The following is a 24,724-nucleotide window of genomic DNA, read 5'->3' as shown; positions in this document are numbered from 1 at the left end:
GAGCTGAAAATGTGTTGCTGGAAAAGCGCAGCAGGTCAGGCAGCATCCAAGGAGCAGGAGAATCGACGTTTCGGGCATAAGCCTTTCTTCAGGAATGCCCGAAACGTTGATTCTCCTGCTCCTTGGATGCTGCCTGACCTGCTGCGCTTTTCCAGCAACACATTTTCAGTTCTGAGGTATAGGTACAACATTTAAAAAGCACCTAGATGGGTGTATGAATTAGAGGGATATGGGCCAAATGTTAGCAACTGGGACTAGATTAATTTTGGATATGTGGCCGGCATGGATGAGTTGGACTGAATGGTTTCTTTCCGTGCTGCACATCTCAATGATTCTAAAACTCTACAACTTTCTCTGGTGAAAGGCTTTTGCCCGAAACATCGATTTCCCTGCTCCTCGGATGCTGCCTGACCTGCTGTGCTTTTCCAGCACCACTCTAATCTAAACTCTGGTTTCCAGCATCTGCAGTCCTTACTTTTGCCCAGTTGACTTTCTCTGGCAGTTCATTCCACACACAAACCACTCCCACTGTGAAAACAAATTGCCTCTCATGTCTTATTTAAATCTTTCTCCTCTCACCTGAAAAATATGCCCTCAAGTGTTTGAATTCCCTACCCTAAGGAAAAGACACCCAACATTCACCTTTTCGATGCCCCTCATGGTTTTATAAACCTCCATATGTCCACTCCTCAACCCCCTAAGCTCCTGTGAAAAATATGTCCCAGCCTATCCAGCCTCTCCTTATAACTCAGACCCTCTGGCAACATCCTGGTAAATTTCTTCTGAACCCTCTCCAGCTTAATAATACTGATCCAAACTGTAAAATTGGTATACAGTTTTAGCCATTACTCCATAAAGAGTGTATACTGGGGGGGGTCATGCAGATCAGGCCAGACCCCCTCAAAACATTTCAAGTAAGTAGCCCAGACCCTAACTGTGTTAGTTGTTTTAAGCAGGTGTAAAGCGGATATTCCAGTAGCGATGTAGCTGGCCCAACCTTTTCAATCCCCCTCATGGTTTTATAAACCTCCATATGGTCACTCCTCAATCTCCTAAAGTCCCATGACAAAAACTATCCCAGCCTATCCAGCCTCTCCTTACAACTCAGCACTGGGGGGGGGGGGGGGGGGGTGCAGAGGAGGTTCACCAGATTGATTCCGGAGTTGAGGGGTTTGGTTTATGAAGAGAGACTGAGTAGACTGGGATTTATTTACAAGATTACAGAATGAAACACAAACACCAAAAAACTGAATACTAAATAAATTACCCTAACCCGAAAAACCCAACAGGTCACCCCAACTTAACGATGCTGCTCCAAATGCTTGCAACAATCCAACAATCACACAAGGTAAAATCAAACCCTGAGTCTTACAGGAGACAACTGAAAATGTGTTGCTGGAAAAGCGCAGCAGGTCAGGCAGCATCCAAGGAACAGGGAAATCGATGTTTTGGGCAAAAGTGGTGCTGGAAAAGCACAGCAGGTCAGGCAGCATCCTGCTCCTCGGATGCTGCCTGACCTGCTGCGCTTTTCCAGCAACACATTTTCAACTCTGATCTCCGGCATCTGCAGTCCTCACTTTCTCCTCTTACAGGAGAGCAGGCAGAGAGAGGGGACCAGCATGGATTGGGTTCTTTGGGATCCAGCAGCGTCTACATCTGCCTGCCTATGGTCAGCGAATAACCAGCCCGAAGGAAAACTGAGCTGGGAGAACTAGCTATCCCACTTTCATTGTACAAGTGTTTTCTTTGCATTAATTTAAAAGCCTTTTTCCAGAGGGAGTACATGATAGCTACAATCAAATTGGCCCTGAAACCCTTCAAACCCAGACTGTTCGGAGTCTGTACAGTTTACAACCTCTCTGAGAAAGAAGCCACGGACAACATCACCTTGTTAGAGGAGCAGACTTGTCACAGCGTGCAGAGTCAATCCAGGAGGATTAGTTGGATCAACGTGGCTAGTGCTCCCCTCACTTTAGGATTTTGAAGGGTGATCTAATTAAGATGATCGAAATGTTGGAAAGATCCTGTCACATATAGATACAGCAGATAGGGGGCAAGCTACCAAACGTAATCCTACATCCTCCTAATCCAGCTGTTCAGGGGGGTGTTATAACTCACCTCAGGGGCAGGTGGGACTTGAGCCCGGGCATCCTGGCTCAGACATAGAGACACTACCACTGCACCACAAGAGGTTGAAACCTATGGTATCAGTTAAGAAACGGCTTCTCGTTGAAATCCGGAATCCTCTCCCCTCAAAGCTTGTAGGGATGTAAAAGGATCAATTCCAAATCCTGATGACAGAATGCATTGTGTCTGAATCACAGAAGGTTGGTCTGCAGGTACAATTCCTGATGAAGGGCTACGGCTCGGAACGTCGATTTTCCTGCTCCTCGGATGGTACCTGGCCCTGCTGTGCTTTTCCAGCAATGCACTCTCAACTGCAAGTGCAGCAGGTGATTAGGAGGGCAAATGGAATTTTGTCTTCGTTGCTAAAGGGATTGAGTTTAAAAGCAGGGAGGTTATGTTGCAGCTGTACAGGGCGCTGGTGAAGCCACACTTGGAGTACTGGGTGCAGGTTTTGGTCTCCTTACTTGAGAAAGGATGTACTGGCACTAGAGGGGGTGCAGAGGAGGTTCACCAAGTTGATTCTGGAGTTGAGGCTTATGAAGAGAGACCAAGTAGACTGGGATTACATCGACTGGAATTTAGACAAATGAGGGCAGATCTTGTAGAAACATATAACATTATGAAGGGAAGGGATAAGATAGAAGTAGAGAGGATGTTTACACTGGCAGGGGAAACTAGGACATGAGAGCATAGCCTTAAAATTATAGGCAGCAGATTGAGGACTGAATTGAGAAGGACCATCTTGACCCAGAGGGTTGTAAATCTATGGCATTCCCTGCCCAGTGAAGCAGCGACACCACTTCAGTAAATGTTTTTAAAGCTAAGATAGATAGATTTTTTTGAACACTGAAGGAATTAAGGGTTTGGGTGAGAGGGCGGGTAAGTGGAGCTGAATCCGCAGAAAGACCAGCCATGATCTTATTGAATGGTGGAGCAGGCTGGAGGGGTCAGACGGCCTCCTCCTGCTCTTAGTTCTTATGTATTTTTTTGCCAGAAAACTTCTAGAATATAGAGCGAAGTTTGGAAACTATAGTGAGGGCTCAGTGGCCTAAATTCTATGCCTCTGGGCAACAGGCAAGACTTGTTACGAACACTCAGTAGTAACCTCCCCTCAGACTTGCACAATATTCACAGCACGGAACCAAGGCCATTCGGCCCATCTGATCTGTTTAGACTCCGTGGTACCATAAGAGGAGGAGGAGGAGGATGTAGAAGTCAGCCAGGTGGATCTCAGAAACAAAAACAGGCATCGCTGGAAAAGCTCAGAAGGCCTGGCAGCATCAGCGGAGAGAAATCAGAGTTAACGCTTCGAGTCTGGGTCAAGGTTAACTCTGATTTCCCTTCCCACACGCGGCCAGACCTGCTGAGCTTTTCTAACAGCTTCTGTTTGTGCAGTCACTATCAATGCATGTCTCCCTTGGTCGATCAGCTATGTCTATGGACTCTCCACACAGCAAGAACCTTCATTCAACTTTACTCCAGTTAAGATGTAGCCTGGGGGCAGGTGAAGAATGCCTGAAATGGACACTGGGAGGAAGTGAGGACTGTGGAGATGCCGGAGATCAGAGGCGAGAGTGTGGTGCTGGAAAAGCACAGCCAGTCAGGCAGCATCCTGATATTCCTGATGAAGGGTTTATGCCCGAAACGTCGATGATTCCTGATGAAGGACATAGGTCCAAAACATTGACTCTCCTGCTCTTCGGATGCTTCCTGACTTGCTGTGCTTTTCTAGCACCACACTCTCGACTCAGATGGACACTGTATACTGTATCAATCTGGACAATCCAACATCAAAGTAACAATTGAATATCGTAGAAACTGATCAAGGGCTACCAAGAAACACCGAGCAGGTCAGTCACTGCAATACATTGCAAGGTGCACTGTGCATCTTATCAGCTTGAGATAATACATATACCAGCATTGGGAGTCTGCTAGGGGCTTGACAGAGATATTAGAGGATCCATGTTTAGCAGCTCATGTGATTGTAATATGGAGTATCTCAAGCTGCACATTGATCTGATTATATCACAGTCACCATCTGTAGAGGATCAGCCAGGCCACAGTATGTATTCATGTCCAAGCGACAAGAGAGAAAGCTTCTGATGAATGTCTGTCAGAGGGTGTGACATGGTTGATGTTAAGTTAAGGAGCTGAATTTTAACAGCCCCGTGGTGCTGGCTGGGAGAGTGGGGACCTGTAAACTGGCAAGGGAAGGCAGAGAGGAGGAGCATGCCGTGTTTGCATAGGTACCAGTCACCTTGGCAACGATAATGAAGACCCAGGGGAAGGCAGCACTGGTCCTACTGCCTGGAGGCCAACTAAGCCACTGAACTGGCCAATCAAGAGCCACATCTGCTGGCATTTTACATCTGATTGGCTGCCGCTGTGGGTATGCGTGTGCGCATCTGTGTGTATGTGTGTGTGTGATATGTGTGTACGTATTGGATGTGTATTGGATGTGCATTGGGTGTGTGTGTGCATGCATTGGGTGGGTGTGTGTCTGTGTGTTGGATGTGCATGTGTGTGCACGTTGTGTGTGGGTGGATGTTGAGTGTGTTGGGTGAGTGTGTTGGGTGTGTGTGTATATGTGTATGTCTGTGCGGTGGCTGTTCATGTGTGTGCACGTGTGTATGTAGGTGTGTGTTGGGTGTGTAAGTATGTGTTGGGTGTGTGTGTGTGTATGTGTGTGTCTGTGCGTTGGCTGTTTATGTGTGTGCACGTGTGTGCACATGCACATGTGTGGAGGTGGATGTGTGTGCATGTGTGTGGGCGTGTGTTGGTAGACTCAATTGAGTTGCCTGCCCATTGGCTCAAACATGGTTCTGGGTCCTGTCAAAGTGGATCGCTCCATTTCAGCCACGTTCACTCCCATCAGCAGGGCCATCCCCTCAGAACATTATCACTCCAGGCTGAAGGGTCAAGAATGAGGGTTCATTGACTCAGGCTCGATTATTTTAGCCATCGTTGCGGAGAAATGTCTTCCCCATCTTCCAAACAGTCAACAAATAGGGTTGAGGATTAACAAGCTTCATTCTGCTTAGCTACGACTCAAAGATAAACAGAAAGATATCACTTTAAAGGTATTTAATGAATAGAAACATAGAAAATAGTGGCAGGCTTAGGCCATTCAGTCCTTCTAGCCTGCTCTGTCATTCTATATGGTCATGGCTGATAGAGTCATAGAGTCATAGAGATGTACAGCATGGAAACAGACCCTTCAGTCCAACCCGTCCATGCTGACCAGATATCCCAACCCAATCTAGTCCCACCTGCCAGCACCCAGTCCATATCCCTCCAAGCCCTTCCTATTCATATACCCATCCAGATGCCTTTTAAATGTTGCAATTGTACCAGCCTCCACCACTTCCTCCAGCAGCTCATTCCATAGACGTACCACCCTCAGTGTGAAAAAGTTGCCCCTTAGGTCCCTTTTATACCTTTCCCCTCTTACTCAAAACCTATGCCCTCTAGTCTGGACTCCCGCGCCCCAGGGAAAAGACCTTGTCTATTTACCCTACCCATCTCCCTCATAATTTTATACATCTCTATAAGACCACGCCTCAGCCACCGACGCTCCAGAGAAAACAGCTCTGGTGCATAGCTCCTTGAAAGTAGAATCGCGGGTAGATAGGATAGTGAAGAAGGCATTTGGTATGCGTTCCTTTGTTGAGTACAGGAGTTGGGAGGTCATGTTGTGGTTGTACAGGACATTGGTTAGGCCACTGTTGGAATATCGCGTGCAATTCTGGTCTCCTTCCTATCGGAAAGATGTTGTGAAACTTGAAAGATTCAGAAAAGATTTACAAGGATATCGAGCTATAGGGAGAGATTGAATAAGGTAGGAATGTTTTCCCTGGAACATCAGAGGCTGAGGGGTGACCTTATAGAGGTTTGTAAAATCATGAGTGGCATGGATAGGGTAAATAGACAAGGTATTTTCCTTGGGCTAGGGGAGTCCTGAACTGGACGGCATAGGTTCAGGGTGAGAGGGGCAACCTTTTCATGCAGAGGGTGGTACATGTGTGGAATGAGCTGCCTGAGGAAGTGGTGGAGGCTGGTACAATTGCAACATTTAAAAGGCATCTGGTTGGGTATATGAATAGGAAGGGTTTGGAGGGATACACACAGATACAAACACAATCACACACACAGACACATACTCACACACACACACAATCACACATATACATTTACAAGGATATTGGCCAAGACTAGACTAGATTGGATTGGGATATCTGGTCAGCATGGACGAGTTGGATGGAAGGGTCTGTTTCCATGCTGTACATCTCTATGACTCGATGACTCGATGACCTACCCTTCTTATCCCTATCTCATCTTTTCTGTACAGTCTAAAACCCATCACTTCTCCATCTCACTCTCTCTTCACTTCCAAAGAAGAGACACACAGAACTCCAACCGCTAACTCTGCTTCTTTCCCCACAGAGGCTGCCAGACCTGACCAGCTCTCCCCAGCATTATTTTTCCTTTCTATTTCAAATCTGCACCACTCGCTGCATTTTCCCGCTTTTATTAAATCCTAATAATAGTCTGACCGCTCTATCAAACTAACACCAACTCCCAGCTGTGCATGTGGCTGTGTCCAGGGGGAAATTACCCCAACACATACACACCCAACACACCCACACACACACGTGCACACACAGTCACACACACACACACACACTCTCTCTCACACACACACACACACACACACACACTCTCACACACACACACAATCATACACACATTCACACTCACACACACTCACACTCACACTCACACACATACAATCACACATATACACACACATGCACTTGCACACACGGACACAAACACAGTCACACACACAGACACATACTCTCACACACACACAATCACACATATACATTCACATGCACTCACACACACAGACACAAACAGTCACACACACAGACACATACTCACACACACTTACACATACACACACACATATACACTCACATGCACTCACACACATATAGACATAAACACAGTCACACACACAGACACACACACATACACATTCACACTCACATACACACACAATCACACATATACACTCACATGCACTCACACGCACACAGACACAAACACAGTCACACACACAGACACACACACTCACACACATACATACTCACACACACACACACACACACTCACGTGCACACACACTCACACATACACAGAGACACACACACACACTCACACACTCACAGACAGACTTTCAGAAAGGTCAATATGTTCCTGGTTTGTGAAACAATTGAGTGTTTCCAAAACCAGAAGGGTCACCTCCTCCTGTGTAAAAATAAAGCTTTTGATATATTTGGTTTTGCGTCATTTAGCCCAGCAACTGGATAGAACAGACTCTCAGATCGCACACTCAGGGGTGTGTATCACCCTTGTGAATTGCCATTGTGTATTCACATCAGAAACGACAACAGAAATCACTGGGAGAGATCAGCAACTCTGACCGAGAGAAATCAGAGTTCATCTTTCGGTTTTCATTCAGAACCAAAATCATTCTGACAGTCCTGGGCTTGGAGGGGAAACATGCTTTATGTTAACCGTTTGGGCTCGGGGTTGGGGGGGGGGGGGGGGGGTAGTCCACCTTGCTCTGGAACAGAGGAAGAGCCCCCACTCTCCTGAGAAGAGCACTACCATCCAACCAAGAAGACATTCTGTCCAGTGAACGGTTAACTCAGCTGTTGAAACGAATCTGCACTGAATCCACCGACCTCTTCCCCCACACATCTCTTTGTCTCTCTCTCTCTTTCTCTTTTTTTCTCTCTCTCTCTCAGACACACAAAGTCCCGTCCATGGGGAGAGGGAAAATAGCTACAATTCTGCCTCCCTCTGCTAGAATGGCGAATGCCATTAAAACGAACAGATGCTCTCAGGCGAGGGGAGAATTTGCACTGGGTGCGTACAAGGTACATCTTGAACGTTTATTTTTGTCTTGTGCGCTGTCAGGATATGTTAGAACTCACCCTCCAAGATCACTAAGAAAGTGGAATGACTACTCTGAGGGATGATCTGGTGGGCGCTTCTTACTTTGGAAATAGACAGAGAGAAGGAACAATTGGAGAGGGTCTGCACTGAGTTTGACCGTGACAGATATCAAAGCCCCTTTTCAGTTGCCAGTGCTGATCTATAATTTTTTTTTGTTTTTTTTTTAAAAAAACACACTGTCAGCCTGGGAATTGAAAATTGAAAGCAAGGTGCCCTGTGAGTCCTGAGCTCATTGCTTTTCAAGCTATGACGTTGGTGCGGTTCGATCAGAGAGAGAACGCTCTGGTAGGTGTATGCCAAAGAGCAAAAAAAATGTCTCTGTCTGTATGTGTGTGTGTGTGTGTCATTTTTGGGGGTTGAGGGAGTGTGTTGTGCAAACTGCACGGATTTTAGTTTGGAGCTGTATCTCACAAGGGGGTGAGAGAGGGAGGATTGCTCAACCAGGCATCCTTTTGTATTTTTCATCTCCGGGAATGCTTGGGGTTTGCAGCTGAAGATGGCTTTTTTTTTTGGTAATATTAACAAAGACTACCTTCTGGTTTCAAAGCAATACTTGGGGGGGGTGCTTGGCTCCCTCAGAAAATGAAGCATTTTCAGTCTTTTTGTCTCTGTGTGTGTGTCCCTCTCTCGTTAATATATCTGTATCCACACACCTTATGTCTGAGTGATCACAATGTTTAATAAACTGTGTCATTGTCACAATGGGAGGAGGGGAATGTGATTGGTGCTGGTCTGATGGAGGGGGGGGGGAAGAAGCTCACAATGGATTTGTTGCTCCACAGTGTTTTATCTTCTGTCGATAAATTGTCAGGAATCGGTAATTTTGTACCAGACCCCCATCTTGTGCATTCCCTTCCCCCACCTCCCCTAACCGACTCACTCTTTGAGTCATTAGGGACATCCCTTGAGTTTTTACATGGTTGATTCTCATAGCCTGCTGTCAGGAATCTCTGGCTTTGCAGACAGAGGTTCCCCAGTGCAGATATGTGGCCTTTCTCTCTCTCCCTCTCTCTCTCTCTCTCCCACAATGTTCTTAAAACACCCTTTTCTTGGAATGGTAAAGGTCTCCTTCATCCCCCCCAAAGGATGCGAAAAAACACACACACACACACACGTACAAGAAAAGTGTCAGGGTGCTCGGTGCCAGGGTGTGGCTGACCGTGTCACGTGCCCGTGGTCTCAGCAAAGCTTAAACCCCCCTCCACCACCTCCCACCCAAACCTGGCACTCAGGAGGGAATGAGTTGCATCCTTCAGGATCTGTGCAGCATGTTAATTCGATACCTTTTGTGACACAGAGCGAGAGATAGAGAGTGAGAGATAGAGAGTGAGAGAAAGAGAGTGAGGGATAGAGAGTGAGAGATAGAGAGTGAGAGATAGAGAGTGAGGGATAGAGAGTGAGAGATAGAGAGTGAGAGATAGAGAGAGATAGAGAGTGAGAGATAGAGAGTGAGAGATAGAGAGTGAGAGGCACAGAGTGAGGGATAGAGAGTGAGAGATACAGAGTGAGAGATAGAGAGAGATAGAGAGAGAGAGATAGAGAATGAAATACAGAGTGAGGGATAGAGAGTGAGAGATACAGAGTGAGAGATACAGAGTGAGGGATAGAGAGTGAGAGATACAGAGTGAGAGATACAGAGAGAGAGATAGAGAGAGATAGAGAGTGAGAGATAGAGAATGAGAGATAGTGAGTGAGAGGCACAGAGTGAGAGATAGAGAGTGAGAGATACAGAGTGAGGGGTAGAGAGTGAGAGATAGAGAGTGAGAGATAGAGAATGAGAGATAGAGAGTGAGAGGCACAGAGTGAGGGATAGAGAGTGAGAGAGAGAGATACAGAGTGAGAGATAGAGAGTGAGAGATAGAGAGAGATAGAGAGTGAGAGATAGAGAATGAAATACAGAGTGAGGGATAGAGAGTGAGAGATACAGAGTGAGAGATACAGAGTGAGGGATAGAGAGTGAGAGATACAGAGTGAGAGATACAGAGAGAGAGATAGAGAGAGATAGAGAGTGAGAGATACAGAGTGAGAGATACAGAGTGAGGGATAGAGAGTGAGAGATAGAGAGTGAGAGATACAAACTATGTATGTTGTCCTATCCCATGCAAGGACTGCACAAAACACTACATCGGACAAACAGGAAGACAGCTAACGATCCGTATCCATGAACACCAACTAGCCACGAAACGACACGGCCAGCTATCCTTAGTAGCCACACATGCAGATGACACGCAACATGAATTCGACTGGGACAACACTACCATTATAGGGAAAGCCAAACAGAGAACAGCCAGGGAATTCCTAGAGGCATGGCACTCATCCACAGTCTCTAACAACAAACACATCGAACTGGACCCAATATACCGACCACTGCAGCGGACAGCTGGAACTGACAACCGGAAGCGGCAGAGACAGGCCACTATAAATGCCGGAGGAAACATCACAGAAGCGCTTCACAGGAGGCTCCCAAGCACTGAGGGTGTCACCTAGACAGGGGACGAAACGTTTGCAAGACAAATTCCCAGCTCGGCGAACAGAACCACAACAGAGATAGTGAGAAATAGCAAGTGAGAGAGAGACAGAGAGTGAGAGATAGGAAATGAAATAGAGAGTGAGAGATAGAGAGTGAGAGTTAGGGAATGAAATAGAGAGAGGTAGTGAGTGAGAGATAGAGGGTAAGAGATAGAAGTGAGAGATAGAGAGTGAGAGACAGAGAGTGAGCGATAGAGACTGAAAGAGTGAGAGGCAAAGAATGAGAGACAGAGAGTAAAAGATAGAGAGTGAGAGGCACAGGGAGATAGAGTGAGAGGTTGTGAGTGAGATAGTGAGAGAGATAGAGAGTGAGAGATAGAGAGTGAGAGATAGAGAGTGAGAGATAGAGAGTGAGAGGTAGAGAGTGAGAGATAGAGAGTGAGAGTTAGAGAGTGAGAGATAGAGAGTGAGAGATAGTGAGTGAGAGATAGAGAGTGAGAGATAGTGAGTGAGAGATAGTGAGTGAGAGATAGTGAGTGAGAGTTAGAGAGTGAGAGATAGTGAGTGAGAGATAGAGAGTGAGAGATAGAGAGAGAGAGATAGAGAGTGAGAGATAGTGAGTGAGAAATAGAGAGAGAGAGATAGAGAGTGAGGGATAGAGAGTGAGAGATAGAGTGAGAGATAGAGAGTGAGAGATAGAGAGAGAGAGATAGAGAGTGAGAGATAGAGAGAGAGAGATAGAGAGTGAGAGATAGACAGAGATAGAGAGTGAGAGATAGAGAGAGAGAGATAGAGAGTGAGAGATAGTGAGTGAGAAATAGAGAGAGAGAGATAGAGAGTGAGGGATAGAGAGTGAGAGATAGAGTGAGAGATAGAGAGTGAGAGATAGAGAGTGAGAGGTAGAGAGTGAGAGATAGAGAGTGAGAGTTAGAGAGTGAGAGATAGAGAGTGAGAGATAGTGAGTGAGAGATAGAGAGTGAGAGATAGTGAGTGAGAGATAGAGAGTGAGAGATAGAGAGTGAGAGATAGAGAGAGAGAGATAGAGAGTGAGAGATAGTGAGTGAGAAATAGAGAGAGAGAGATAGAGAGTGAGGGATAGAGAGTGAGAGATAGAGTGAGAGATAGAAGTGAGAGATAGAGAGTGAGAGACAGAGAGTGAGCGATAGAGACTGAAAGAGTGAGAGGCAAAGAATGAGAGACAGAGAGTAAAAGATAGAGAGTGAGAGGCACAGGGAGATAGAGTGAGAGGTTGTGAGTGAGATAGTGAGAGAGATAGAGAGTGAGAGATAGAGAGTGAGAGATAGTGAGTGAGAGATAGAGAGTGAGAGATAGAGAGTGAGAGATAGAGAGTGAGAGATAGACAGAGATAGAGAGTGAGAGATAGTGAGTGAGAGATAGAGAGTGAGAGATAGTGAGTGAGAGATAGAGAGTGAGAGATAGTGAGTGAGAGATAGTGAGTGAGAGATAGTGAGTGAGAGTTAGAGAGTGAGAGATAGTGAGTGAGAGATAGTGAGTGAGAGATAGAGAGAGAGAGATAGAGAGTGAGGGATAGAGAGTGAGAGATAGAGTGAGAGATAGAGAGTGAGAGATAGAGAGAGAGAGATAGAGAGTGAGAGATAGAGAGAGAGAGATAGAGAGTGAGAGATAGTGAGTGAGAAATAGAGAGAGAGAGATAGAGAGTGAGGGATAGAGAGTGAGAGATAGAGTGAGAGATAGAGAGTGAGAGATAGAGAGAGAGAGATAGAGAGTGAGAGATAGAGAGAGAGAGATAGAGAGTGAGAGATAGACAGAGATAGAGAGTGAGAGATAGACAGAGATAGAGAGTGAGAGATAGTGAGTGAGAGATAGAGAGTGAGAGATAGTGAGTGAGAGATAGAGAGTGAGAGATAGTGAGTGAGAGATAGAGAGTGAGAGATAGAGAGTGAGAGATAGACAGAGATAGAGAGTGAGAGATAGACAGAGATAGAGAGTGAGAGATAGAGTGAGAGATAGAGAGTGAGAGATAGAGAGTGAGAGATAGACAGAGATAGAGAGTGAGAGATAGAGAGAGATAGAGAGTGAGAGATAGAGAGTGAGAGAGAGTGAGAGGTAGAGAGTGAGAGATAGAGAGTGAGAGATAGACAGAGATAGAGAGTGAGAGATAGACAGAGATAGAGAGTGAGAGATAGACAGAGATAGAGAGTGAGAGATAGAGAGTGAGAGATAGACAGAGATAGAGAGTGAGAGATAGTGAGGAATAGCAGGTGAGAGCGAGATAGAGACGGAGTGAGATACAGAGAATGAAATAGAGAGAGAATTAGAGAGTGAGAGGTTGTGAGTGAGATAGTGAGTGAGAGATAGAGTGAGAGATAGAAAGTGAGAGATAGAGAGTGAGAGATAGAGAGTGAGAGATAGTGAGTGAGAGATAGAGAGTGAGAGATAGAGAGTGAGAGATAGACAGAGATAGAGAGTGAGAGATAGACAGAGATAGAGAGTGAGAGATAGACAGAGATAGAGAGTGAGAGATAGTGAGGAATAGCAAGTGAGAGCGAGGTAGAGACAGAGTGAGATACAGAGAATGAAACAGAGAGAGAATTAGGGAGTGAGAGGTTCTGAGTGTGATAGTGAATGAGAGATACAGAGTGAGAGATAGAGAGTGAGAGATAGAGAGTGAGAGATACAGAGTGAGAGATAGAGTGAGAGATAGAAAGTGAGAGATAGAGTGAGAGATAGAGAGTGAGAGATAGAGAGTGAGAGATAGTGAGTGAGAGATAGAGAGTGAGAGATAGTGAGTGAGAGATACAGAGTGAGAGATAGAGAGTGAGAGATAGAGTGAGAGATAGAGAGTGAGAGATAGAGAGTGAGAGATAGTGAGTGAGAGATAGAGAGTGAGATATAGTGAGTGAGAGATACAGAGTGAGAGATAGAGAGTGAGAGATAGAGAGTGAGAGATAGAGTGAGAGATAGAGAGTGAGGGATAGAGAGTGAGAGATAGAGAGTGAGAGATAGAGAGTGAGAGATAGTGAGTGAGAGATAGAGAGTGAGAGATAGTGAGTGAGAGATAGAGAGTGAGAGATAGAGAGTGAGAGATAGAGAGAGAGAGATAGAGAGTGAGAGATAGTGAGTGAGAGATAGAGAGTGAGAGATAGAGAGTGAGAGATAGTGAGTGAGAGATAGAGAGTGAGAGATAGAGAGAGAGAGATAGAGAGTGAGAGATAGTGAGTGAGAGATAGAGAGTGAGAGATAGAGAGTGAGAGATAGAAAGTGAGAGATAGAGAGTGAGAGATAGAGAGTGAGAGATAGAGAGTGAGAGATAGACAGAGATAGAGAGTGAGAGATAGAGAGTGAGAGATAGAGTGAGAGATAGAGTGAGAGATAGAGTGAGAGATAGAGTGAGAGATAGAGAGTGAGAGATAGAGTGAGAGATAGTGAGAAATAGCAAGTGAGAACGAGATAATGAGAGACAGAGTGAGAGATAGAGAATGAAATAGAGAGGGAATTAGAGAGTGAGAGGTTGTGAGTGAGAGATAGAAATGAGAGATAGAGAGTGAGAGGCCCAGTGTGAGAGACAGAGAGTGAGAGATAGGGAATGAAATAGAGAATGGGAGATAGAGTAAGAGATAGTGAGCCAGAAATAGAGAGTGAGAGGCATAGAATGAGAGGCAGAGATGAGGGATAGAGAGTGAGAGACTGAGAATGAGAGTTCAAGAGTGAGAGGTAGAGAATGAGAGACTGAGTGAAAGATATAGTGAGTGAGAGATACAGAGTATGAGATACAGAGAGTGACAAACACAGTGAGTGTCTGACATATTTATCTGGCTCTAGTCATGATCTCAGCCCAGCCCAAGGCATTTCACAGCCAATGGAGTATGTTTGCAGTATGACTGCACTGAACCATGGCAATTAGTTCATTACACAGCAAGATTCCATACCAGCAATGGGACATTAGATCATCAGATTATTCACATAGGTCAATATTGTCCAGAACCTGGTGGAGAAGACTTAACACTTAGCTACTGAAAATCCCATGGGTTCGGTTATGTCAGTGAGAGTTGGCAGACACAGCTGCAGTCCGATACATCATCAGAACAATGTCGCGCGTGGAAGCGCAGCCCTCCCTCAATGGTACACTGGATATGCCAGTCTTAATGTGGTGCTCAGGTTTCTGGGAGTGCATGGGGGCTTGAATCCACAAACTGCACACTTCAGTTCTCTCATGAGGTGCACGCATTGCTGGCCACAGTTAGATACTGTGAGGCCAGAAGTTGTTGTCTATTCCTAACTGCCCTTGAGAAACTGGGGGTCAACTGCTTTCTTGAACTGCTATTGTCCACAGGTACAGCAACAATACCATTGAGGGGGGGGGTTTCCATAATTCTAAGCCAGCACCTGTGAGGGAACAGTGAATTATTCCCACATCGGGATGGCGAATGGAAATTTGGAGATGTTGGTGGTGTTCCCACATATCTGCTACCCTTGTCATTCTAGATGGTGGAGGTGAGGGGTTTGGCTGGTGCTGTCTAAGGAGCCTTTTTTCTGCAGTGTATCTTACAGTTGGTACACACTGCTGTGACTGAGTGTCAGTGGTGCTGGGAGTGGATGTATGTGGATGTGATGCCAATCAAGCGGGTGCTTTGTCCTTGACGCTGTTACACCCCTTGAGTGTTGGAGCTGCATCCAACCAGGCAAATGAGGAGCACTCAACGCACTCCTTACTGAGTGTCATAGGGTCATAGAGATGTACAGCATGGAAACAGACCCTTCAGTCCAACTCAGCCATGCCAGCAAGATATTCTAACCTACTCTAGTCCTATTTGCTAGCACTTGGCGCATATCCTTCTAAACCCTCCTTGTTCATGTGACCACTTTTAACTGGTGTATTTGTACCAGCCTCCACCACCTCCTCTGGAAGCTCACTCCATACATGCACCATCTTCTGAGTGAAAAAGTTTATAGTTTTCCCTGCTCACCCTTAACCTATGCCCTCTGGACTCCCCCATCCCAGAGAAAAGAATCTTGGCTATTCACCATGTCCACGCCCCTCGTGATTTTATAAACCTCTGTGAGGTCAGCCCTTGGTCTCCGACGCTCCAGGGAAAACAGCTCCAGCCTTTTCAACCTCTCCCTATTATCTCAAACCCTCCAACCCTGGCAACGTCCTTGTAAGTCTTCTCTAAAGCCTTTCAAGTTTCCCAACATTTCTTCTTATAATTGTACTTTATCAATGATGAGTCAAGAATGTGTTGCTGGAAAAGCACAGCAGGTTAGGCAGCATCCGAGGAGCAGGAGAATCGACGTTTCGGGCATAAGCCCTTCATCATTTTCCAGTACCACACTTTTCGACTCTGATCTCCAGCATCTGCAGTCCTCACTTTCTCCTTGTTGATAATGGACAAGCTTTGAGGAGTCATGAAATTAGTTACTTGCTGCAGGATTCCTAGCCTCTGACCTGCTCTGGTAGTCCACTGTATTTGTTGGACTTTCAAGCAGATCTTCACCAAAAGATCCGAGGTTCTCAGCTCAACAGGAGTACGTTGTTTCATTGTTTGCACCTTAATATTTTCTTTCAAGACCAATTCTCTCTGCAAAGATGCTCTCTCAGATTGCAAGCTGCTATCGATATTTTAGAGAGGGGATTGTTATCCGTATACAATGAAGGTTAAGTGGAGAATCAATGAGGTGTGCAAAATGAAGACTTTTACTACAGCAGATCATGAAAAAAAAATTGTTCCGACTGTCAGGAGTGTCACTAAATAAGGAGCACTGAGGAGAAATGAAGATGTCACAAAATAGGTGATGAGAAACCTTCTCAATCAGGGAGACCTGCAGTGCTCCCCATGAGATTATTTAAAAAGCAAGCTCAATGCTAACGATCAGAATTAAATAGTTGGTTATAAAGGAATATGCATGAGGCTATGCAAAGGGATGTGGAGGGTGCGTCTGATTGGTTGTCCTTTATGAAAGCACACTCTCGATGAGCCAAATATTCCTGGATCCACTAGGAATCTGTGTCTGCTTAACCTAACCTGGAGTAAATTCAATGACCCCCCCCCCCCACCAACCTTCAATGAGTTTTGGGAAAGTGAAGTCCAAACGTTAATGACCATTTGAGAGACAATAACACTCTCTTTATCTTTGTTTTAAAAGGGTGAACCCAAATCCTTCAACCATGTCTCCTAATCCGAGTCTCCCCTACAAGGGCAGCACAGTGGCTCAGTGTTTAGCATTGCTGCCTCACAGCACCAGGTTCAATTCCAGCCTCAGGCAACTGTCTGGGTGGAGTTTGCACATTCTCCCCGTGTCTGTGTGGGTTTCCTCTGGGTGCTCCGGTTTCTTCCCACAGTCCAAAGATGTGCAGGTTAGCTGAACTGGCCATGCTAAATTGCCTGTAGTGTTTAGGTGTAGGGGAATGGGTCTGGGTGGGTTGCTCTTTGGATGGTCAGTGTGGACTTGTTGGGCCGAAGGGCCTGTTTCCACACTGTAAGGAATCTAATCAAATGGGTGCATCCACCCCTCCGAATCTTACATGTTGGACTAAGTTCACTTCCCATCCTTCTGAACCCTAAAATGGGCACAATCCCAAATAATTCACTTTTCTGTCCTTAAGATAAGCCCCTAGGCATGAGCCAAGTGAACTTTCTCTGAGCTTTGTCTAATCCAATTATATCTTGTTTCACAAATGAGGAGGCCATCTCTGTGCTGCAAAGGTGGTCTCATTAAGGGCCATACAGCTCAGTCAAACCTTCTCCCCCACCTTTTATATTTCCTCTTCCCTGCCAATGAGTATCAACAATCCACTTAAAAACCGAAAAACCGAATGAAAAATAGCTCAGCAGATCTGGCAGCATCTGTGGACAATTAACATTTTGGGTCAAGTGACCCTTCCTCAGAACTCAAATAATCCAATTGCTTACCTAGACATGACACTGTTCCATGAGGGCCCTGATCAGATGGGCCAATGGGCCAAGGAGTGGCAGATGGAGTTTAATTTCGATAAATCCAAGATACTGCATTTTGGAAAGGCAATTCAGGGCAGGACTTATACACTTAATGGTAAGGTCCTGGGTGGTGTTGCTGAACAAAGAGACCTTGGAGTACAGGTTCCTAGCTCCTTGAAAGTGGAGTTGCAGGTAGATAGAATAGTGAAGAAGGCATTTGGTATGCTTTCCTTTATTGGTCAGAGTATTGAGTATAAGAGTTGGGAGGTCATGTTGCGGCTGTACAGGACATTGATTAGGCCACTGTTAGATTACTGCATTCAATTCTAGTGTCTCAGCTATAGGAAAGGTGTTGCGAAACTTGAAAGGATTCAGGAAAGATTTACAAGGATATTGGCAGGGTTGGAGGGTTTGTGCTATAGGGAGAGGCTGAAGAGGCTAGGTCTGTTTCCCCTGGAGCTTCGGAGGCTGAGGGGTGAACACGTAGAGGTTTATAAAATCATGAGGGGCATGGATAAAGTCTTTTCCCTGGGGTGGGGGTGTCCAAAACTGGAGGGCGTAGGTTTAAGGTAAGAGGAGCAACTTTTTCATGCAGAGGGTGGCGCATGTATGGAATGAGCTGCCAGAGGAAATGATACAATTACAGCATTTAAAAGGCATCTAGATGGGTATATGAATCGGAAGCATTTAGCAGGATATGGGCCAAGTGCTGGCAAACAGGACAAGAGTAATTTAGGATATCTGGTCAGCATGGACAAGTTGGACCGACAGCTCTGTTTCCATGCTGTACATCTCTCTGACTCTAAATACACTGGAAAGCCATGAAGAAATGTCTTTCGATGTTTTTTATTTGGATTTCTAACCATATTATTTTTTCAAGCTCAGGAAATATGGCAAGACAACTGCACCAGATGGAGGGAGATATATTTAACAGTTGACAATGGAACAGTACCACATAGGTGAAAGCTCAATTAACTGAATAGCTCTCTGCCACACCTTTGGTATAAGTAATGGTTGGGGCGGGGGGGGAGGATAGCCTTGGAAGGAGTGGGATTAATCAGAAATGGTTAGCTTTGTCAGGTTAATGCACAAAATTGCCCCACACGGCTTCTGGAATCTTCTGCTCAGCACATAATTAGTGTTTTATCCACTTGCAGCTGCTGGGTAAATAAATCCATGTAAACAACTGTTTGTTCTCAACTTGTAAATGGTGAGCGGAGGGGTAATGTTTCCATGGCTCTGCCTGCATCTCCCAGCTTGACACACTTTCTGGAGTTAAATAAAAGAATTCTTATCTGCGTATCTAGTTGGAAACTGGCTCAGTTTTAATCGCCATCGTATTGTATTTAAACTATTGATCGAGGTAGATGGCAGAACGTAATGGATTCCAAACACAATCAAGAGCAGGTTTTAAGAGTACAAACAGTTCCTTATGTCCCTCCCTGTAGACACTGCACTTTTTCAAAGAAAAATACTCAATTTAAAACTGCTTCATCAGAATGTGAAAATGAAAGCAAAATGCTGCTAGCGAAGTGAATTAAAAACAGGGTGTGCTGAAATGAAAGCATAGCACTGATGCTTTATAACCCCAGGGACCTGCCTTCAATTCCAGCCTCAGGTGCCTGGCTGTGTGGAGTTTGCCTGTGCTCCCTGTGTCTGTGTGGGTTTCCTCCCACAGCGAGGAAGTGAGGGCTGGAGATCAGAGTCAAAACGTGTGGTGCTGGAAAAGAGGAGCAGGACAGTTGAGGTTTTGAGCATAAGCTCTTCATCAGAAATGTAGAGTCATAGAGATGTGTAGCATAGAAACAGACCCTTCGGTCCAACCCGTCCATGCCGACCGGATATCCCAACCTAATCTAGTCCCACTTGCCAGCACCTGGCCCATATCCCTCCAAACCCTTCCTATTCATGTATGCATCCAGATGCCTTTTAAATGTTGCAATTTTACCAGCCTCCACCACTTCCTCTGGCACCTCATTCCATACATGTACCACCCTCTGCATGAAAAAGTTGCCACTTAGGTCTCTTTTATATCTTTCCTCTCTCACCCTAAACCTATGCCCTCTAGTTCTAGACTCCCCAACCCCAGGGAAAATACCTTGCCTATTTATCCTATCCATGCCCCTCATAATTTTGTAAACCTCTATAAGGTCACCCCTCGGCCTCCGATGCTCCAGGGAAAACAGCCCCAACCTGTTCAGCCTCTCCCTGTAGCTCAGATCCTCCAACCCTGGCAACAACATCTTTGTCAATCTTTTCTGAACGCTTTCAAATTTCACAACATCTTTCCGATAGGAAGGAGACCAGAATTGCACGCAATATTCCAACAGTGGCCTAACCAATGTCCTGTACAGCTGCAACATGACCTCCCAACTCCTGTACTCAATGCTCTGACCAATAAAGGAAAGCATACTAAACATCTTCTTCACTATCCTATCTACCTGCGATGCTACTTTCAAGGAGCTATGAACCTGCACTCCAAGGTCTCTTTGTTCAGCAACACTCCCTAGGACCTTACCATTAAGTTTATAAGTCCTGCTAAGATTTTCTTTCCCAAAATCCAGCACCTCGCATTTATCTAAATTAAACTCCACCTGCCACTTCTCAGCTCATTGGTCAAGATCCTGTTGTAATCTGAGGTAACCCTCTTCGCTGTCCTGCTCCTTGGATGCTGCCTGACCGGCTGTGTTTTTCCAGCACCACACATTTTGACTTTCCTAAGATGTGCAGGGGAAGGTGGGTTGGCCATGCTAAATTACCCTATCGTGTCTAGGAATGTTCAGGTTGGTTGGATTAGCCATGGGGAACGTGTTGCTGGAAAAGCACAGCAGGTCAGGCAGCATCCGAGGAGCAGGAAAATCAACATCAGGAAACTGATGAAGGGCTTATGCCCGAAACGTCTATTTTCCTGCTCCTCGGATGCTGCCTGACCTGCTGCGCTTTTCCAGCAACACCCTCTAAACTCTGATCTCCAGCATCTGCAGTCCTCACTGTCTCCTAGGCATGGGGAATGCAAGCTGTTGGGGAAAGGGGGCTGGTTCTGCATAGAATCCTGTTCGGAGGGTCGGTACAGACCTGGTTGGCTGAATGGTCTCTTTCTGCACTGTAGGGATCTGCTGGTTCCAGGTCTGGCAGAATCCGCAGGGAGAGGGAAATGGAATTAACAAAGTCTGAGGTGCTTCAGGGCTGAATGAGAATGAGCTTGCAGACAGAAGAGTGTGACACTTACCCTGGTAGAACAGGGAAGATCATTGTCGTGGCATTGCTAGCTGCCCTTTTGAGGTGGCATTGACCCAACTGGTGTCCCAGGTTGCCAGAGGAGGCCGCCAGAACTTCCAGGTCCCTGTCAAAGATTTATTGTGATATCTGTCCTTGCCCGAGCAGGGCATCTTGAAGACCACTGCAGTCTTCTAAGAATGGCATGGTTGCCAGCCAGGCTCTGATAGGTGGTGGCAGAATGGGCATTACCACACAAAAAAACCCAGCAGCAACACCATGCCTTTGCTCTGTCTCTCACCAAGTCGGACTTCACTCACTCTGGCCAAATCCTCATCATCACAATTAGTGGGGCTTAGTGCACTCATTCAAGCACTGACCCTTACTGGTCCTTTAAAGTGGCAGGGAGTGGCAGGGATGCTGTTCAGAGGCTCAATACGATGGGCTGAATGGCCTACTTCCACACAGTAGAGATTCAGATGCAGCATCTCTCTCACAGCTTTATCAGTTACTATAACACGCTTGTTTGTATAATTACATTGACCATGACCCCATCTCCTTCCACAGTTTTGCTTCTCTAACTTCAAATGATCTGGAGATTTTGGTATCTCTCCAAATGTGTTGCGTTCCAAAAGATGTGCAGGTTAGGGTGGATTGGCGATGCTAAATTACCCATAGTGCCCAGGGATGTGTAGGTTAGGGTGGATTGGCCATGCTAAATTGTCCCATAGTATTCAGGGATGTGTAGGTTAGGGTGGATCGGCCATGCTAAATTGTCCATGGGGTTCAGAGATGTGCAGGTTAGGGTGGATCGGCCATGCTAAATTGTCCATGGTGTTCAGAGATGTGCAGGTTAGGGTGGATCAGCCATGCTAAATTGTCCATGGTGTTCAGAGATGTGCAGGTTAGGGTGGATTGGCTGTGCTAAACTGGCCGTAGTTTTCAGGGATGTGCAGGTGAGGTGAATTGGCCATGCTAAATGTCTCATAGTGTTCAAGGATGTGCAGGTTTGGGTGGATTGGCCATGCTAAATTGCCCATAGTGTTCAGGGATGTGTAGGTTAGGGTGGATTGGCCGTGCTAAATTCCCCCATAGTGTTCAGGGATGTGTAGGTTAGGGTGGATTGGCCATGCTAAATTGCTCATAGTGTTCAGGGATGTGCAGGTTAGGGTGGATTGGCCATGCTAAATTACCCATAGTGTTCAGGGATGTGCAGGTTAGGGTGGATTGGCCGTGCTAAATTGCCCCATAGTGTTCAGGGATGTGTAGGTTAGGGTGGAATGGCCGTGCTAAATTACCCATAGTGTTCAGGGATGTGCAGGTTAGGGTGGATTGGCCATGCTAAATTACCCCCATAGTGTTCAGGGATGTGTAGGTTAGGGTGGAATGGCCGTGCTAAATTACCCATAGTGTTCAGGGATGTGCAGGTTAGGGTGGATTGGCCATGCTAAATTGCCCATAGTGTTCAGGGATGTGTAGGTTAGGGTGGATTGGCCATGCTAAATTACCCCCATAGTGTTCAGGGATGTGCAGGTTAGAGTGGATTGACCATGCTAAATTACCCCCATAGTGTTCAGGGATGTGTAGGTTAGGGTGGAATGGCCATGCTAAATTACCCATAGTGTTCAGGGATGTGCAGGTTAGGGTGGATTGGCCATGCTAAATTGCCCATAGTGTTCAGGGATGTGTAGGTTAGGGTGGATTGGCCATGCTAAATTACCCCCATAGTGTTCAGGGATGTGCAGGTTAGAGTGGATTGACCATGCTAAATTACCCCCATAGTGTTCAGGGATGTGTAGGTTAGGGTGGAATGGCCGTGCTAAATTACCCATAGTGTTCAGGGATGTGCAGGTTAGGGTGGATTGGCCGTGCTAAATTGCCCCATAGTGTTCAGGGATGTGTAGGTTAGGGTGGAATGGCCGTGCTAAATTACCCATAGTGTTCAGGGATGTGCAGGTTAGGGTGGATTGGCCATGCTAAATTACCCCCATAGTGTTCAGGGATGTGTAGGTTAGGGTGGAATGGCCGTGCTAAATTACCCATAGTGTTCAGGGATGTGCAGGTTAGGGTGGATTGGCCATGCTAAATTGCCCATAGTGTTCAGGGATGTGTAGGTTAGGGTGGATTGGCCATGCTAAATTACCCCCATAGTGTTCAGGGATGTGCAGGTTAGAGTGGATTGACCATGCTAAATTACCCCCATAGTGTTCAGGGATGTGTAGGTTAGGGTGGAATGGCCATGCTAAATTACCCATAGTGTTCAGGGATGTGCAGGTTAGGGTGGATTGGCCATGCTAAATTGCCCATAGTGTTCAGGGATGTGTAGGTTAGGGTGGATTGGCCATGCTAAATTACCCCCATAGTGTTCAGGGATGTGTAGGTTAGGGTGGATTGGCCATGCTAAATTACCCCCATAGTGTTCAGGGATGTGTAGGTTAGAGTGGATTGACCATGCTAAATTACCCCCATAGTGTTCAGGGATGTGTAGGTTACGGTGGAATGGCCGTGCTAAATTACCCATAGTGTTCAGGGATGTGCAGGTTAGGGTGGATTGGCCATGCTAAATTGCCCATAGTGTTCAGGGATGTGTAGGTTAGGGTGGAATGGCCGTGCTAAATTACCCATAGTGTTCAGGGATGTGCAGGTTAGGGTGGATTGGCCGTGCTAAATTGCCCCATAGTGTTCAGGGATGTGTAGGTTAGGGTGGAATGGCCGTGCTAAATTACCCATAGTGTTCAGGGATGTGCAGGTTAGGGTGGATTGGCCATGCTAAATTGCCCATAGTGTTCAGGGATGTGTAGGTTAGGGTGGATTGACCATGCTAAATTATCCCCATAGTGTTCAGGGATGTGTAGGTTAGGGTGGAATGGCCGTGCTAAATTACCCATAGTGTTCAGGGATGTGCAGGTTAGGGTGGATTGGCCATGCTAAATTGCCCATAGTGTTCAGGGATGTGTAGGTTAGGGTGGATTGGCCATGCTAAATTACCCCCATAGTGTTCAGGGATGTGTAGGTTAGGGTGGATTGGCCATGCTAAATTACCCCCATAGTGTTCAGGGATGTGTAGGTTAGAGTGGATTGACCATGCTAAATTACCCCCATAGTGTTCAGGGATGTGTAGGTTAGGGTGGATTGGCCATGCTAAATTACCCATAGTGTTCAGGGATGTGCAGGTTAGGGTGTATTGGCCATGCTAAATTGCCCCATAATGTTCAGGGATATGTAGGTTAGGGTGGATTGGCCATGCTAAATTGCCCCATAGTGTTAGGCGCATTCGATAGAAGTAAATGTGGGGAAATGGGTCTGGGTGGGTTACTCTTTGGAGGGTCAGTGTGGACTTGTGGGGCTGAATGGCCTGTTTCCACACAGTCGGCCTTCTAATCTAATCTAATCTAATCAGATTTGGAAGAATGATAGGTAGGTGGTTGTTACCGTGACTTCCTGATGGCCTGAGGGTCTCTTCTGAATTACAGAATCCTTCACCCATGATATCCCTTCCACAGAGGACATTGTCCTTTTTTGGGCAGGCAGTATCATGAATTTCTAGACATTGCCTGTCCCTTGGTCGTGACGTTTGCCATGAAATTGTATACAGCACATTTTCAATGTTTGTTCTCAATCATCTGTCTAACTGCGCTGAAGAGGGTAGACCTTTTACATCAACCCGTTGTGTAGTGTGGAGTTATATTGTTCACCCTCAGCAATTGAATTGCTGGCAAAATTGATTTGTTGACTTCTTAGTTCCATGATTTAAAGATTCTTCTCACTTACTGTAATGTCCGTTGTGGGTGATGAAGGTTCTCCTTGGAAAGGGAGGTCAAATATCCCACTGCAAAATGTCCCTTCCTGTCATCTTGCCATCTGAGGTGTGACGTGGATTTGATATAACCATTTGGTGACTGTGCAATGCTGTTAACACACCCTATTCAATTGCCAGATACTTCAACTGTCTTTGAGTTGAGAATACT

The 24,724-nt window shown here is 46.0% G+C and overlaps 1 protein-coding gene across 7 annotated transcripts in view; it reads left to right on the top strand.

Moving 5' to 3' along the window:
* Positions 1 to 7,970: 7,970 nt before the first annotated feature.
* elavl3 (ELAV like neuron-specific RNA binding protein 3) overlaps positions 7,971 to 24,724 on the top strand; it is a 289,564-nt gene continuing 272,810 nt past the window's right edge. For 2 of the 7 annotated variants that reach the window (XM_072564231.1, XM_072564229.1), the window contains exon 1: positions 7,988 to 8,075. In XM_072564231.1, the coding sequence (XP_072420332.1) occupies positions 8,007 to 8,075 (69 nt within the window). In that variant the 5' untranslated portion in view covers positions 7,988 to 8,006. Of the gene's footprint in view, positions 8,076 to 8,385; positions 8,440 to 24,724 lie in introns of those variants that run through there. The other 5 variants (XR_011955582.1, XM_072564225.1, XM_072564226.1 and 2 more) reach the window with 4 other exon arrangements.

The sequence above is a fragment of the Chiloscyllium punctatum genome, chromosome 46 (assembly GCF_047496795.1).
Source record: "Chiloscyllium punctatum isolate Juve2018m chromosome 46, sChiPun1.3, whole genome shotgun sequence".
NCBI classification, from domain to species: domain Eukaryota; kingdom Metazoa; phylum Chordata; class Chondrichthyes; order Orectolobiformes; family Hemiscylliidae; genus Chiloscyllium; species Chiloscyllium punctatum.
Note: the sequence above shows the minus strand (reverse complement) of the source record. Positions and strands in the feature narration are given on the sequence as shown.